This window comes from Ischnura elegans, chromosome 13, assembly GCF_921293095.1.
Source record: "Ischnura elegans chromosome 13, ioIscEleg1.1, whole genome shotgun sequence".
Taxonomy (NCBI): Eukaryota; Metazoa; Arthropoda; class Insecta; order Odonata; family Coenagrionidae; genus Ischnura; species Ischnura elegans.
Window position 1 is genome coordinate 18,505,805 of NC_060258.1, and position 17,301 is coordinate 18,523,105.

General features: G+C 37.6%; 1 protein-coding gene across 2 annotated transcripts in view; it reads left to right on the forward strand.

The window, feature by feature from the left end:
- Nucleotides 1-17,301, forward strand: part of LOC124170121 (Golgi reassembly-stacking protein 2-like) — a 116,149-nt gene that overhangs the window by 49,888 nt on the left and 48,960 nt on the right. The window contains exon 7 of one of the 2 annotated variants that reach the window (XM_046548809.1): nucleotides 7,719-7,941. In XM_046548809.1, coding sequence (XP_046404765.1) covers nucleotides 7,719-7,941 — 223 coding nt within the window. Of the gene's footprint in view, nucleotides 1-7,715; nucleotides 7,942-17,301 lie in introns of both variants that reach the window. The other variant, XM_046548808.1, reaches the window with a different exon arrangement.

A 17,301-nucleotide genomic window follows, 5' to 3' on the forward strand; every position in this document is an offset into this window, starting at 1 on the left:
CGAATACTTCATTATTGAACATGCATTTTTTCACCATTGAGAATAAATGAAAATTAAAAGAAAAAAATGCTGAACACTTTGCAAGTCAATCTTCTTAAGTGCGACTCCGTAAACTTGACGCAACTGTCACCCACATAAAACTTGTGCGCATGGAACAACGCAATTCGTTTGTTTTTTACTGTATGCATATTGAAGGTTACATTACCAGCAATGCTTTACCGTGTTTATTGCAAACCTTATTTTAAATAAAGAATCGACAATTACTTTAAAATTAAAATATGTAAAACGTAAATTTCGTCATGCAACAGAGTGCCATACTGGGAAAATCCAACGTCGCGTACATTTGAATACATGTGTAAATTCTTATTAATGTTGTTCTTGTGGAGTCATCGGCATTTTACAATTTTAGTGCTTACTCGATAAGTTTTCATAAAAATATTATTAAAGAATTAAACCAACAAAATGTGCAAAATTTCATAAAAGACCCAACCATTGTCAACGGAGTTGAAGAGAATCACGGACAATCTTTGCTGTGTATTTAAAATTCGAATACACCCGGGTCTCATATAGCGAAAGGGATGCGTTCCTTGGGGTCTTTGCGCTTTACAAATTTGCGTTATATGAGAGCGTTTTAACTTTGGAAATATAGGGATGCGTTCCTGGGAGTATAGGTGTTGGGTATCTTACACCCTCTAAACCATATATATTCCCATAAATAGCCTTAGAAAACATTATTTATATAAATGTTTATAGTTTAAAATATCTTTAAAGATAGTATGCACGCATTCAAAGACTTTTATTCGCGTTAAAATAAATTAGTACGTGCTTTTGAAATTCCCTCATGTCGTGCGGGTGGGCTAATGTCTGCCATCTCAAGGGGTTCGTAATGTATTGCTGGCAGTTGATGATTTTTCAAACCAGTCTAAAAACAACTATTGTGTCACCCAGGCCCTTTTGTTGCTCATCGAAATGACAGGAAAATGCTACTTTGAATGCCATTTCATAGCTAGCGGAGTTTATGAATGATAAATCATTTTAATTTGAAGTCCTCCGAGTCATTAGCAGCTACGTGAAATGGTCTTTAAATGCCTTGAAACCTGACTCAGGTTTTCCTTCCCTGAAAATGAATGAACGAGAATGCATTCTTTTCCAAAAGAATATCTTCTCGTCAACACTAAAAACTAGTCGAGGGGGAAAGGAGCCACTTTCAATCACAGCTTGGAGTTCATCAGAAAATGTTGTGGTGACTGCTCTATTAACACCTGCAGATTCACCTGATATTGCCGCACTGAAAATACCTGCTCGCTGTTTAAATTCTGGAACCAACCGGATAACCTATGATGGCAAAAATTACGTCTCAAACGGTATTGCTTAAAAAAACTCATTTCCACTAGCCCCACACTTAATTAATGATCTAAATTAACCGTTATCATTCTGTCAAGGAGACGAGATAAATTGCTTCAGGAGGCCGTCTATCTGGACCCAATGACGAGTAATACTTTTGGCCATTGCACAGCAATGGATTTCGATTAATATAAAATAAAAAAAGAAGATTTGAGGCAAGCAATAATAGTAATATGCGTAAAATGATAGCAATTTCGTGTGTACTTGGCGCAAGTTCATGTTTTATCATAAGAGCGTTTAAGACTTTTGATTAGGCTACACTGTGTAGCGATGTTTCCCCGAGGAATTAATTTGCCCTATATCGAAATTGTACTAATCGAAATTGCGCTATACGAGACATGGGTGTAATTGATTGCTAATTGTGTCGTCGAATATCGAATAGTGTAAAAAGTTCATTATTCGAGGTATTCGGTGATTGAACCATTCGATCGTCCCATCAAAATTAAAATTTATCACGAAACTTAAATCGAGCACAATCATGACTCACAGAGGAAGCATCTGTAGAATACACCAAAGCACCGATTGAAATTTCTCTCTACCAAATGGGAGCGCAAATGGGAAATTCCACTTAAAATGGATGATTATGCGGTAAAAAAATATCCTTCGTGGTGAAAATTGAAGTGAAAGCAGTTCTACTTTCGCCTCGGAATTATGTATTCTTAAAATCCCAATTTGAAAATTGTACATTAATCTTGTGCTCCAAACAACCCATCGCCATGTTGGTTGAGCGAGACGTAAGAGTCCAGTAAAATAAATGTTTACGTGGTGCCAGTAGACTATTTGTCCCAATTTTAGAAAAACCTATGTATCTCTCTATACAATTGATTTTTTTACATGTTAATTTCATCATCAGTCATGTGAAATATTTTTCCTGAATAATTGACAGGTTTGAAGAATGCATGCATACTGGAAGATCCAGCACAATCTTGACAAATAGCGCTAATTACTTTTTCATCCTCCTCGTCCACAGCAATTTCCACAGTGTGAGATTATTGTTCTCACTTAATGTTCAGCACCCTTATTACAGAACTCGGGTGGACGCGAGCTACTTAAAGCGCGAAGGGTTTACAGCTAACGGCAGTCACTTTGCCATCGTATTCTGGTGACCGGGCGGTTAAGTGAAAGTCCGTGAATCCGTCTCTCTAATGGCCTAGCCATAGACGTCACTGATGTTGGTGGCGTAGATCGTTGCGACCAATAGGAACATAAGAAGAAAACAAGTGAAGAGTGAAATACGAAAGATCCAGAAAAAATAAGCGCTAAAAAGGCGCTAATGTAACTGTTGTTATAGTTATCATAATTTTATTGTGAAAACTATTACTTGTGCGTACTAACTTTATCTTAAATTAAAATATCGATTTAAATATTCTGAAATGAGAGACGTGCATGTGTCCATCTTTAATATATGTTATTATTATGACTAATGATAACTAGACCATGAAATATATTTACCTAAGAAGAAATAACTTATATTTCGTGATGGAAGGTAACATTTTCCATTACTTTTACAGATACGGAAGAAATAGGTGACAAATTATTTAGTTTATCTGGCATGTATTGGCGACTTCTTTGTTTACGTATGGCTCCGATAGTTATTTTGATTTTGACATCTTGCTTGTCTTGGATTTTTCACTGGATATGGGTAGCGAAAGGATGAAACAGAAGAAAAGGGGATGGGTAAATGGAAGGATTAGATGGAAAGGCGCGGAATGTACGAAGCGCGAGAATCGTCCAAGATTGAGATCCAAATGATCGTTAAAAAGAAATACAAAAGCATTTGATATACAAAGAAATAAGTTTCAAATACTATTTACGCTGTATTTACTCGAGTTCCTGTTTTTGAACCGAGACCGACAGCAAAAACGAGTTAAAATTTTAGGTCCTGCTTTGACATGCAGCGAACGCTTTGGGCATCACAGTAATAAATATTGAATTTACCTTGCCAAAAGCCTCATATTTCTCGTGTATTCCTGTAGCGTGCGCCGATTCACTCGGGAAGGATGGAGAGAAATCACGATACACTCGCTTTCCGGTCTAAAACTCAACTGCCTTTATTATATCCTGTTTATTATGTCACAAGGCTTAAGGGCACGAGAAATTTTGAAAATGTGCTTTTATTATGGAACACTACTACCCTACCAAATTTGAACGACATCGGCGAAAGACACTTCGTGAATGATCCTTGTTACGGGCTCCTTGCGACGAGAGGTCGGCCACCCGTTACCCGCCGTCGGCCACCCGCCATTCCTTATTTTTCCTCGTGGTTTAATCATAATCAGTATTTTTTCTCGTAATCAGCCACTTTCCGTATAATTTGATCCTATAATAGACAGAATAATAGGTATATTTATAGGGTTTTTTACAAAGTGAAATAAGTGATTCATCATAAATTTGGTGGTCACCCGAGAAAAACTGGCGACTCGATAAAACCCTACGGTAACCCTTATTTTAAAATTTACTTACGTTGATAATATCCCATGGACAATATATAGATAATGTATTTAACTCCATTCTGTGGATCATCGACCACTTATTCCTCTTTTTTTTGTTATTTGGAACACAAGCAATTCTCCAGCGAGTAAACAGAGGTACTAGACGACGGGGCACTTTATATGGTTTTGTAGGATACACGATATACACGATTTATAAGGTTGTCACACGTTTTTCTATTGAATATCATGCCGTAATACACTTACTGCATTCAGCAAATGATGTACGTGTGTAACGAAGATCACAATCTGCAATCAACTTAAATCAATATAATCTTTCCAAATCTCCCAAAACAATCTCCTTTATTTATTTCAACAATGCCTTGGCAACCCAATATATTCACAATCCGAAGTTTGACGTTAAAACAGCAATTATATTCTCCAAATTTGCGTTTGAGCACCTACATTGGCAGTTTTTCTATCTACTTCCTCAGTCTGTCATCAGTGGATACCGTGCCGTGATATAACGCGCCCACGCTCCGTCACGTGTTTTCAAGCAGTCGATGAAGATTATTTTTTATAGACTCAAAACTCAGCTAAAAACATAATTCATCCGTGAAAATTTCGGCGAGCACATTTGAGGTAGGAATCTTCTTATTCTAGTACTTTTAAAATGCGTGCATGTTCCCCATTGGTTTATAGGCCTTAAGAGATAATATGCAAGTCACAGTATATATACAGAGTAAATTCTAAAGTTCCACGTACCTGTAATCAGTTTTTTGGTGATAATTAGCTCCAATAACGCTTGCGATCTTGCACTTGAAGCGAGGAAGATATGCGCTATATGATAACTAGCCCCTTAAAGTTCCCTGCTTTAAGGCTATTTGCTAATGCCAGTCCCAGAATGCAATTTTTCGCTTAAAGCGCCAATAACGGTATCGGTAACGGCTTTCCTCACGTTAGTGAGTTTTGGAATATGCCTGTAAAGTGAGTGCCTTAAAGCGCAGTTAACGTGTCCATTAGTAGAAAGTACGAATCGTTAGAGGGTTCCAGAATATGCGTGCTGGTGTCATCTTAGCCCCAACAGGGGCTACAAACACTAAAAATTTAGTTACAGTTGAACGTATCCAATTGCTGAATCACACTATGTCTCTCTTCCAGGAATGCTAAGTAAATCGGCGTAAAGTATAATCTGTTGTATTTCCCCAAAGCGTTAACTTTGCATATTCCAATATTGCACCAAGTACACATTAAAAGCAATGAGTAAATGACGGTAGTTAAATGAAATACAGACCGAGCTTTAGATTACATACTAGCGAACGAGATTGTGGATTTAATTTATGTAACATTTCTATTTTGTGGCTTCTCAACTCTGCACCCAGAAATCTTCATTACTGGAGAATAAATTAGCGGCCATGAATTAATCTACCTTCAGAATATTCCCAGAATGCACCTTTACGAATTCGAAATCAGCCACTGCGCGATACACGCGCTATAAAAACTCTCTTAACTATTAACAACTGTTCTTGACACACCCTTCAATTATGATTCAGTATCATAGTAGATGTTTGTTATCATCGTTACTGTTTTGTTATTATCATGGAGCGAATCTGTTTACTCGCCTTCTGACATCACAGGGCGTTTTTGTAGTGCGAAAGAATTTAGAAATTTTTGCAAACTTTGAAGCTCTGTAGCGTCAAGAATATTGATAATAGGGTGGTTTCCTATTATTTTTTATTGCCTAAATCGAAAGATTATTACTCCTGGAGTACGTAATTCACTCTTTTAGATTTTTAAATGACGATATCTATTTTTCGTGATTAAATGAAAAGTGAAAATTTTCAAGAGCGCGAAAATGAAACGGCTAAGTATGAATGCCGGGAAAACTTCCATGTGACGTCGTTCTGGTTCCCGCTGCCGCAAGTGAGGTGACCTTGGGGCGAGGCTCTGAGCGCTGATACGACGCAGGATGCTAGCAGGTACAATGCTAGCTGGTAGCGCTTGGCTTTCCGACTTTAGGCAGTTTGAATAGGTGATTATTAAGAGATGTTTCCCTTAGTTTTGTGCCTCATGCATGCATTGGTAATCTCAGACGATGTAAACTCCCTATCTACTCGCATAGAATCTAGGTCCCTGTGACGTCATGTGGAGTGGCATCGCATTGGCGCCAATCTGGCCTTTTTCAAATGAGGATAGAATTGACCATTTAACATTCATCTAAACTGGGATTTCTAAAACCAAATAATTTGTACATTATGAATACACAAATGGTGGGTAACGGATCGCAATCAATGCCTTTGGTTTTCTTTGATAAAGGAAACTACCCTATAATGAAGTCATATTTGGCGTACGTTAATGACTTTAACTTTCTTGTCTGGAAGTGTTGAAAAAATAACCTTTTTAATTTTGCGAGGGCACCCCATTCACAATTGCATGATGGGAAAACTTAATATGAACAAATCACAGGAAACTCACACAGGAAATTAGTAAAAGTAAAGGCTACAAATTGATCGAAGAAAGTTATAATGCTATAAATGAGTTTTTGAGGCTGTTAATTCATGTAATTTATATCATGTATGTTTTTAATGTATATTTTTCATGCACGTAGTAGCGGATGCAGAAAGAACTCAAGGGGGGGGGGGTGCGCAAAAGAATCTTTGAGTTACCTTTACTTTTATCCTAACAAAAAATAATAAAATCACATGCAGAGTTTATGAAAATTTTAATTAAAGTGATTGTACACATGAACTAGACAATGCCATCTTATGATATAAAAAAAGTTGTAATATAATCTTTCCTGGGAAAAACTTGTCTCTAATCTAGCTGGTCATCTCAGCTCTAAGTGTTTCCTAATCAGATCAATTAGGTCCACTGTATCCATTGATGTTCTTCTAATTATTTACTATGGGGAATTCTACCCCCATTTACTATCCACCATTCTACAGTGGGGCTCTTCACCCCATGCAGTGACCATTTTTCAAATCCAAGAAAGAGCTATACGTTTGATTGCAAACAAACCATGTAGAACCCCATGTCGCCCTTTGTTTAAATGTCTTCGCGTGCTACCTATTCCCTGTGTCTACATACTTTCTGTTTTATTATATGCCAAGTCAAACTTTAAGGACTTTGCGCTAAACTTGGATATTCATAACCAGGGTACTATGCAGCAGGGAGACTTGCATGTCCCATTTGTACGTACTAAGAAAGCTATCTGTGGCTTTAGAACAATGACTCTAAGGCTTTATAACAAGCTTCCAAAGGACCTAAAAGCTCCTATGAGTTTGTCGATCTTCAAAACTAAGAGTAAAAACTTTTTATTATCCAAATGTTTCTACTCCGTTGATGAATATTTATCTTTATAACTGCCTTTGAATTTAAACTGCCATTTTGCATATAGCTTGATTTTGTATTCATGACGTGCCATATACAATGTATGTACAATACTTGTCGTCTGGCAAATAAATAAATTATTAATATTATTATTATTAATTAATGTTAAATTAACCCTTTTTGTGCTATCCTTCTTAGCGGGGTACAGTTGAAAAATGCAGAGGGTATTTTAATAAAATAGGAAAAATAAACATTATATAGTTAATTTTTAGATATCTTTAAGCGGTTGTTTTTTTTAATCAATGAGATTAAATTGGACAATAATCACAACATTTTTATACGTTCACTAATATATAAGTTTTTTTATTTCAATGTCCTCAAATTTAACAACAATAACGTAAAAGCTGATGTATCATAATGCCGTGCTTTTCAGCCGAGCGGCAAAAGCCGATGTATAGGCGTGCCGCACGAAAAGGGTTAAAAGTCATAATGTCCAATCACTAAAAGAAAACATATAATTGATGTTCTACTATCTCTATGTCTAATTTTTAGCAGCCAGCGCCAGTTGCCACGGAGACCACTCCTCCCCCGCACCCAGCCGTGAGTGGGGCCGGCACGACCACGGCGCCTGCGGGTGCGTACCACGGCGCAGCAGCGGCGGCGGCAGCAATGGCATCTGCACCAAGCGATGAGCAGCAGCCCAGGGGAGTGGCCCACTATGCCACTGGATACCAACCATCCCAACACTACCAGCAGCAGATGACCACTATGGCCAGCAGTGAGTTGGGAAACATGTTAACCACGGCTAACTACCGATTATCCGAGGGTAGAGGTGATACAAATACATTAAACTCCCGATTATCCTAATGGGCTAGTGATGGGGAGAGACGGCACGAATAATCTGAAAACACGGATAAAACAAAATGCAGTTAAACCTCTTCACATCGTAAAGGAGGGGACCAAAATTGGGGCAATTTGATGCATGGAGGTTCACTATGGAGATGTTTCAGTGATATGCACCATTTGTACATATCCTTCGGAAATGAAATGTACTGCTTTCTTTTAAACCATAATACTTATGTGTTTGAACAAACATGCATGCATTTGTGAACTTATATTTATTACCTATATACATAATAATTACAGAAAGCGAGTGCTATCATATGATTTTTACTATGATTTGAGAGAAAACAATGTGATCTCTCTTAATTCAACAGTCACTTAAAACGATTAGGATAGTTGGATACCTTTTTTTCTTATTTACTGTTAGGTATGCTCTCATATGGAAAAAATGGCCACAACTAATCATTAACGTGAAAATTACATCATATTAAAGGTATATAAGAAAAAAATAAGGGTGAAACATTTATCGCTGAAAATGTCATTCCACGTATGTAATCGCGGCTGCATTAATGGTCTCTAGTTGGCTCGGTATGATTTTGCAGAGGTAGTTAGGCCGTCTCAGGGGTATTTCCTTGGTATGATAAGTGGAGGTTTTACGGTATAAAGAGGTTCACTACAAAGAGGTTTGCCTATAAATTTACATGTAAATCTGACGGGACCGTAGCGGTGGTATGATATATGGAGGTTTATGATGTAAAGAGGTTCACTACATAGAGGTTTTACTGTATCACCTTAATGTCTTTTAGTGTTCGTAATTTACATAAAATAAACAATATGTTATTATTTATGCAGTTATTCTGTTTTTTAGTGTGCTTCCCGGACACAATGAGAGCTTTCTTTGCCAGTTCACGATATTTTTAGCGGGGACAACATGGTTGTACTCGCATTAATAATGCTCCATGTAAGGCCTGGTTTTGAAAACCACACATCAATGGCTTTATGGTCACGGATACAGAAAATTGGTTTGCACGAATGCTTCAAAACCACTGCTTGACGTCGGAAACTACACTGTCAGGCACCACGCCACGTAGTCGCGTCTCGGACAAGTTGCCCCGGTCGCAACTGCTGCAGGACGTGTATCCGTGATCACGGAGCGCGGTCCCACACTGCAAGGCTTGAAAAACAGGAACACGGATATACTGCAGCCGGATAATCGGGAGTCTGCTGGACAGTAGAACTTGTTTAGTACATCTCTGAAGGGACCACAAAAAATGAACGTACTAACCAGGAAAGCAAATAATAAGCAATTGGGGTTATTGCAATCCGTGGAAAAGTCGTCATAATTACAATTACTGTAGCATTATCTTGTATGATAGGGTAGTTTCCTTCATCAAAGAAAACGAAAGGCATTGATTGCTATCCGTTACCCAACATTTGTGTATTCATAATGTACAAACTATTTCGTTTTAGAAATACCGGTTTATACGAATGGCAATGGTCAATTTTATCCTCATTTGAAAAAGGCCAGATTGGCGCCCATGCGATGCTACTCCATGTGACCCCCCATTATACATTTTCCCCGATTTTGCAGTTTTCATCAGGTCCCAAACAGTACCGCCTTTAGAAAATGATACTCTATTTTACAATGTCCTCAATTTTGCATTTTTTGTAAGTGGTCCATTCTAAAGTGTGAAATAGAGGTTTCACTGTATTATAAGCAGATTTTCATATTCCACAGTTGAAATTCTCTAAAATAAAATTGTTCAATGTAGTCTGCTCTGTATTTCTTGTACCAAGATCAATAATTTTTGTGTTAAATTTCCCGTGGAGATTCAAAGCATCGTCTACTCCCGCAATACTTGTCAAGTAATGACGTACAAACCCCTCGCATTGAGAAATGTGTCTGGATGCATTACAGTCGTAGAAAGAGAGATGTGGGATGAATGCAAGAAGATCAATGGCTCATAATAATTAAGTAACTCATGCAGGGTTCCCATTAAACCGTGAAAACCTTAAAACCGTGAATGAGCCATGAATTTCGTCTACCGTGAAAAAACCTGGAAAAAGCTCTGAATTACGAAATAAAACCTTAAAAACCGCTCAAAATTTATTGTAGAACCGCAATTGGCCGTTCAAAAGAAAAATCTTATGGCGACCATGTTTCAAGGTCAGTAACTCGCAGACACTGTCCACGCATTTGTCTGCACACGTATATTCGAAGCTAAATTATTGGTCCGTGTCATTATAAGACACAGATCTTGAGCCTGTGATTGGAAGACCGGTAACCAAAGTGCTCATTAACCCTGGCGAGAAATCAGACACCTCTTCACTTCCCTGTCTTCCCTCCATTTTCCCACTTACAACATTTAGCCGGCTCTAAATTTTGCTCACGATAGGCGACATAATATGAGCACTTTCATTGCTGCGTTTGCATTGCCGGCATTTATCGCGTATTGTTAAATTTTTAGCTAGCGTGCGGCTGGCGATTTTTACGTGATAAACATTTATTCCTAAAATAAAAAAAACAGACTGTGAATTTGACAAAATATAGGCCGTGAAAACCTGGAAAAAATCGTGAATTTTATAATTTAGTTAGAGTGGGAACCCTGTCATGAATTTGGACGTTTACACACTCGGAAAACACTGGGAAATGACTTGTGGGCTGCGTCACGGCAAGCAATTGAGCGTACTACCCATTGTAATCAGAAAACATGGATAATCCAAAATTTCTCTTTAATTTCTTGTAATGATCGTAATTTACGTATATCAGACAATGTATTAGGGGTGCAGCTAAATTCCTGCTTATTTTTATTTTTGCTGTGATGCTATTTTTTATGTTTGATAAACACTGCAGACTCCCGATTATCCGTGCATAAGTTCCAGGGTTGATTGATTTAAATCACTTTGATTTAAATCATGATTTAAATTATGATTTAAATCACTTGATTTTTATTTTAAAAAATCAGGTGATTTTAATCATAATGTGATCTATATGTTTGATTTTTAAAGAGTCAAGAAAAGGAAGCTGTAAGTGTATAATTTTGATTTTTATTTCTTAATCAATACAATGAATCGACAGTTATCAGCACAATGGTGGCTCTTAAATAGAAATGATGCTGTAGGAATGCATGTAACATGAAAATTTAAAAAAATGGCTTTGGTTAGAATAGTAGTGTATCCGTTGGAAAAAATTGTTTTGTTTTAACTTCTAAGCGTAGGCACCATACAAAGCTGCAATTACAGAATTTTTCTAAACTTCATATGCTTTAGAACCACATAATATAGCACATTTGATACTTCCAATGGCAATTTTATATTATGCTGGTGTAATTTTTAATTTGATACCATTGGCATTTCCATAGTTCTCTCCCCTGGTTGACTAAATGTTGTATTAAGTTTAGAGTATGTTGCCTCCTATTGTCTCTGCAAACGATCATTCTCCAATATGCTGCCCAAATAGTTAGTTTTGCAAATAACTGAATTATTGATGAATGGAGAATCATAAAAATCTCATTTAAATCAATAAAATCCAATTTAAATCAATAAAATCCGATTTAAATAAAAAAAATCATGATTTTTATCAACCCAGATGAGTTCACACTCCTTCAAAGTTTTCTGCGATCTTAATAAAAAAGTAAAATAAAATTGTACGTGAAAGCAGCTGGATATTTGCATTTTAATGTAAGGCTACACGGGAATTATTATTTCCGTTAAAATCCCCTTTGAAAAATGAAATTATTTTTTATACTTGCTCACGAGGAATGTTTCAAGTTTACTTGGACGTCTGCTATAGCATTGCTTATGATGATCAGCGGCAGGAAAAAAACTCTTGATTGATTTTAGGAGATTCTTCAATGGTTAAGGAATCGCGAATTAACCCATTTATGCCCACTAATTATTTTGCATGAAAATTTAACTTTTTTTTACATTTTTCGAACTTATTATACCTCTGGACAACAGAAAAAATATTGAAAAAAATCCTGAAGCATTTGTTTAAAAATTATGACATGGGTCGTTTTCGACCCACTGGGCATTGGCGAGCACATTTAGGATATTGACTCTTGGATCGTTTTCTAATAGGCTCTTCAGAGTTATTGAGGTGCAACTGCTTTATGATTTCCAATTTGTTGTGTTTTGTTTTTTAATTGAAATTTTAATTAACTTACATTATTTGGGGATAATTTGTTAAAATAAAAAAAATATTTTAAGATACTATTCATATAAAATAATTGTTTATTTCCTTCTAAGTTTTAACAGTCAGAGATATTTTTATGGTACTCCTCAAAGCACTTATCATGCAAAGGAATGCAACATTTATGGCATGATTTTACTATTTTACTACGACATAAAACGCATCTTCTTCTTGGCTGATCTCCGAGAATGGTATGAAAATGCGGTCCACTCGTTCGGATTATCTCTGGAGGTGCAAACTTGCTCGTTGGTCCTGCTCGTTGTGTTGGAATACCATATTTCTTCATTAATGATATTACAATTTCTCTTCTGAAAGCTAAACTGTCCAGTTTCATATCATAAGTCCTGCTGAGACACCATGCATTACTCATGCATACATCCATCATCCAGAGAAATATGGGCGTGTACCACTTTTTCCCACGAATGCCAATACGGTAATTAGAGATATTATTGTCCATTTGGTCTATACCACCCATGTTTCGATTGTACATGGCAATAACGTGGGGTTGTGGAATTTCAATTCTTCCTTTTACGGATGCTGAACATCTCGTTGCCTTCTGCTGAGGTTCGACGCCAAACTGATTAGATAGCATTGTGACAACGTTATTGTCAATCCACCTAACTGCACTGATATTGTCCTCCCGGGATACACGACAGTCATATCTACCTCTCTCATTTCTTTTAAACACTTTAACATCTTGCAAGGGGCAGTTATCAATTCGGTTCACTCTAGCGGTTCCCGTTCCACCATAGCCAAATTTTGTTAGTTCATGTATTAGATTCGCAGAATTGAAAAAATTATCAAAATACACGGAGAAATTCAGCAGTGGATATTTTTTTTTTAGGATTTCAGCAAACCCCATCACCACAGATTCACCGAGCCCTCTTGATGAAGTGAAAACCCTTTTTTCCTTTACTTTCCCTTGGTAGATATCAAATTGGATGCAGTACCCTAAGCGGAGTGCAGCTACCCAGGCCTTGTAACCGAATCTCACTGGCTTTCCCCGAATGAACTGTTTGTATCCGTTCCTTCCAAAGTATGGAATCGTAGCCACATCGATAGAAATTGATTCTTCTAAAGGCGCAAATCTACAAATGTTATTGTTGAGTTCACAAAGGACTGGATGCAATTTTGCGAGACGATCGGATATGTCTAATGCACTATTATCTGCACAATGGATGTTCGTAAATATATCCTCAAACTTGTTTCTTCTCATACTTCTAGACACCAGTGAATTGTAGACATCTTCCTTTTCTTCCAATACATTCTTCTTCTTGGGAGCCAGTTATATCCGGACAAAAACAATAAGCCTAAAAATGTATACATATCTTCCTTGTAAACTTGCACACACCTATTTCTCGCTGCTGCATATTGATTTGTAAACTCAACAAGTTTCGTAATGATGTTGTCATCAATAAAAAGTTCGAAAAACTCTAATGGGTGACTGGACGAGGATAAAGTCAGTGGAGGTATAAAACGTACTCCAAGAATCACAAACAGGGGTAGTAAGATCACAACTGACCCATCTCCGTGTTATGTTTTGGGTTTCGGTTGATTTCCTTCTCCTTTTAGAATGGGATGATTCTTCAACGAATTTGATTTCCTCATCAACTTCACCAGTGTCATCTTCAATGCCAATGTTGAAGTCACCTTCCGCTTGCAGCCACAAAGACGATCAGGATCGTTACATTCTTCGTCCCCAGAATCCTCACATGTTTCGTTTCCATCTTCTGGAGGAGTTATGTAAATATATACTTCATCTTTTACTCCTTTTTCATCCAACTCTTCTAGCTCGTGAAGTATTTCTGTTGTAGTCAGCTGTTTGCAACTAAATTAGAGACATAAATTAGTCAATGAGCTCACAAAAAAAATATGTTTATAAAATAAAAATATGTCCTCTAGGAATTATATACTAACCTTGCCATGCCAAAATTTATTTGGACTAATGCACTCCAAAAGAATCTTATCACAGTTCAGCAGAGAGAACGCTCGAATTCTGGTCAACCTAGTACGTCTGGAGTTGCCCGACAAACTAGCCTTATCTGCCCAGTGGGTCGAAAACGACCCACACCAATATCATGACCCGTGGCAGACACAGGAGACATGAAATTTGGTAATTGAATACGGAATAATAAAATTGAGTGTACAAAGTATTGTAGCATGTCGTGTCATTTTGATTGAGCTTGAAAATTTTGGTTACATTGTACGTCAAAGTTATTCGAAAATCGCGGTAAAGAGAAGTAATTTTTTATGCCCACATTACAATGATTTGAAAACGAGTCCTTGGAAATATTACTTCAGGAATGAATCACTTGCTTCACTGTAAGACGAAAATAACAACAATGTAGACAAATACTTCAAATTAGAGGGACTAGGATTTTTTAAATCCCGTGGGTCGAAAACGACCCACTGGGCATAAATGGGTTAAGGGAAATACAGTGAGTCCTCGTTCTACGTCACCCCGTTTAACATCATTTCGCGATAACGTCACGAAAATTTTGAGATCGTCATTCGTTTATCGCACCTTCGCTTCGCGATAACGTCAAGTCTTTTAAATTTCGCGTGAGGAAAATGCGAAGCGGCGGGCGTTGCAGGTTGTTCGTTTTGCGGACGGTCATACAGTCAGTCTAAATGAAGTGTAAAACGGTGTGTTTATTGTTAATTGCGATTACGGTTTCAGCAAATTTTCTGCAAAATGAATTCTTAGGTAGGTGCGCAAGGTTTTACTTGATATAATGGTTTTCAGGAACCTATAAAGTGATTTCAAGGAATTTTTCCGTGTAGAACTCGGAGTTCTTGTCGTCACTTTTTTCGCCATGTTAACAATAATTTTGGTTCCTTTAATTGCGACGATGTTTCAGCGATGATGATGCCCAGGCGACGCTTGCCCGGGCGACCACCATAGCGAATTCCCATCGTAAAAAATGCCCCAGATATGATACGCTAAATTTTTTTCGCGTATAGAAGCCCATATTCACTTTTAACATTGTTTCTTATGGAATTAATCTTTCGATTAACGTCATTTCGTTTATCGTCACATTTTTCAGGAACAGTAAGTGACGTTAAACGAGGACTCACTGTATTACCCACGATCTTAATTACCATATTTCTCCGAATATAGTCCCCCTCTTATTACTGAGATTACCAATCCATCTGCGACGGAGTTGGTTGACATTCCTACGCTCAACATTACCAGAGTCTGAAATAATTTTAAAATTATGAGGACCCTTCGTAGACGCTTCTCTTCTCCCCAGCAGGATTGAGTTCCTCTTTTGCTCATTACATGAGCTGGATGTAAGTTGTCTAAAACAGTTTTTAACCTTCTCCCCATCAACAGCTCTGAGGGAGCTGACCCTGTGGAATTAGGAGTGGTTCTTAATATGAGTAGGATGTTGGCTAATTCCTTTTCCCATTCATTGGCGGGCAATTTAAGTAGTAATCTTTTTACGGTCTCCACTATCCTTTCTGCCAGCCCATTAGAGGCAGGGTTGTAAGGGGGAGTTGCTGACGACGATCAGCAGCGGGGAAAAAAAAACTCTTGATTGATTTTAGAAGATTCTTCAATGGTTAAGTAATTGTAAATTGAGAGAAATGTTACCTATGATATTTATTATTTGTGGCCTTGCACACGATTGAATGCAGTGCTAGGTAACAGGAGATTTCGTCGCACTCGGGCAAGTACAGGTCAAGGTGAAACTGGAGAGGAAGGGAATAGTAGAGGTGAAGGCAGCGAGGGAAGTGGAGGTAGAGATGACATGAGTCATAGCCAGGCACTCCCCTGCGTAGACAATTTGCTGTAAGTCCTGGTTTCCTCTTACAGCTGCCGTGCATTGGTGCGACTGCGCTCCTGTTGCCCTCATGGGTGTTCCGTGCTCTCGTTTTCCAAGCATTGCAGTGCGCGATTGTGCTCATTGCATTTTTTTGTAATTTTGTGCATTTTTGTGTTCGTGGATGATAATTTGAAATGGTGTTTCATAATTAAAATGGGGACGGCCTCTTTTAGTTTTTCTGTTTCTTAAATATAGCCGACTCCCAATTATCCAGCTGTGGATTATCCGTGCTTGATTTTCACTCTGGCTCTATTTTTTCAGCGATCTTTCTATAAAAATAAAATTGGATGCAAAATCATCAGAATTACTGCATTAATGCTAGGATACACCGGGCTTATTATTTCCGTTAGCATCCCCTTTCTAAAACAGAAGCGATCACGTTCTAGCTGCATTCACAGGAGCACCGTGTTCCTGTTTTCCAAGCCTCGCAGTGTGCAACCGGACTCTGTTATCACGAATACATTTCGCGCAGCAGTTGCAACCCGGGTCTCTTACGCGAGATGCGACTACTTGGCGTGGTGCCTGACAGTGTAGTTTCCTACGTCACACAGCAGTTTTGAAGCATTTGCGCAAACTACTTTTCTAAATCCCTGATCTCAAAGTCATGGGTGCATTGTTTCCGGAAACCACGTACCACATGGAGCCGTGGCAATACGAGTGTAATCACATTATTGCCGCGAAAAGATCGTGTTCGGGAATATTAAGCCCTTAATGATTTCAGTAATCAATCTAAAATGACAGGTAATGTGCTTAGATAATAATTAGTGATGGGTCGATTCCAAAATTTTAACGATTCCGATCCCGATTCCGATTCTGACATTTTGATTCCGATTCTACTGATACCGATTCCATCGATTCTGACACCACTGGCATCAAGAAAAATATTACTTAATTCCAGGCAACAGGACAATCACTTAAAAAAATATTACTCAGTGAAAGAATCAGTTAACAAAAGCATCTTTCATATCATCACTATGTAATTAAAATATAATAGCTAAATTTCAAAACAGAACATACCTGAAAAGTGGTGTTACCTCATAGGTATTACTTTAATATTAGCACTCATGTTTAAATTTAAAATAAAAGTACCTCCTTTAATATCTATCTTTTGTTGAAAATATCTTATCATTATCTATAATGTCTCACAAATTTAGTCTCCTTTTACAGACTTAAAATTTTGCTCAGAAAGCAAAGCATCTTCACTCTGTCAGGATAAAGCCTGTTTCGTTTTACATCACATATTTTTCCTGCCAAACTAAAAAGTCTTTCACTG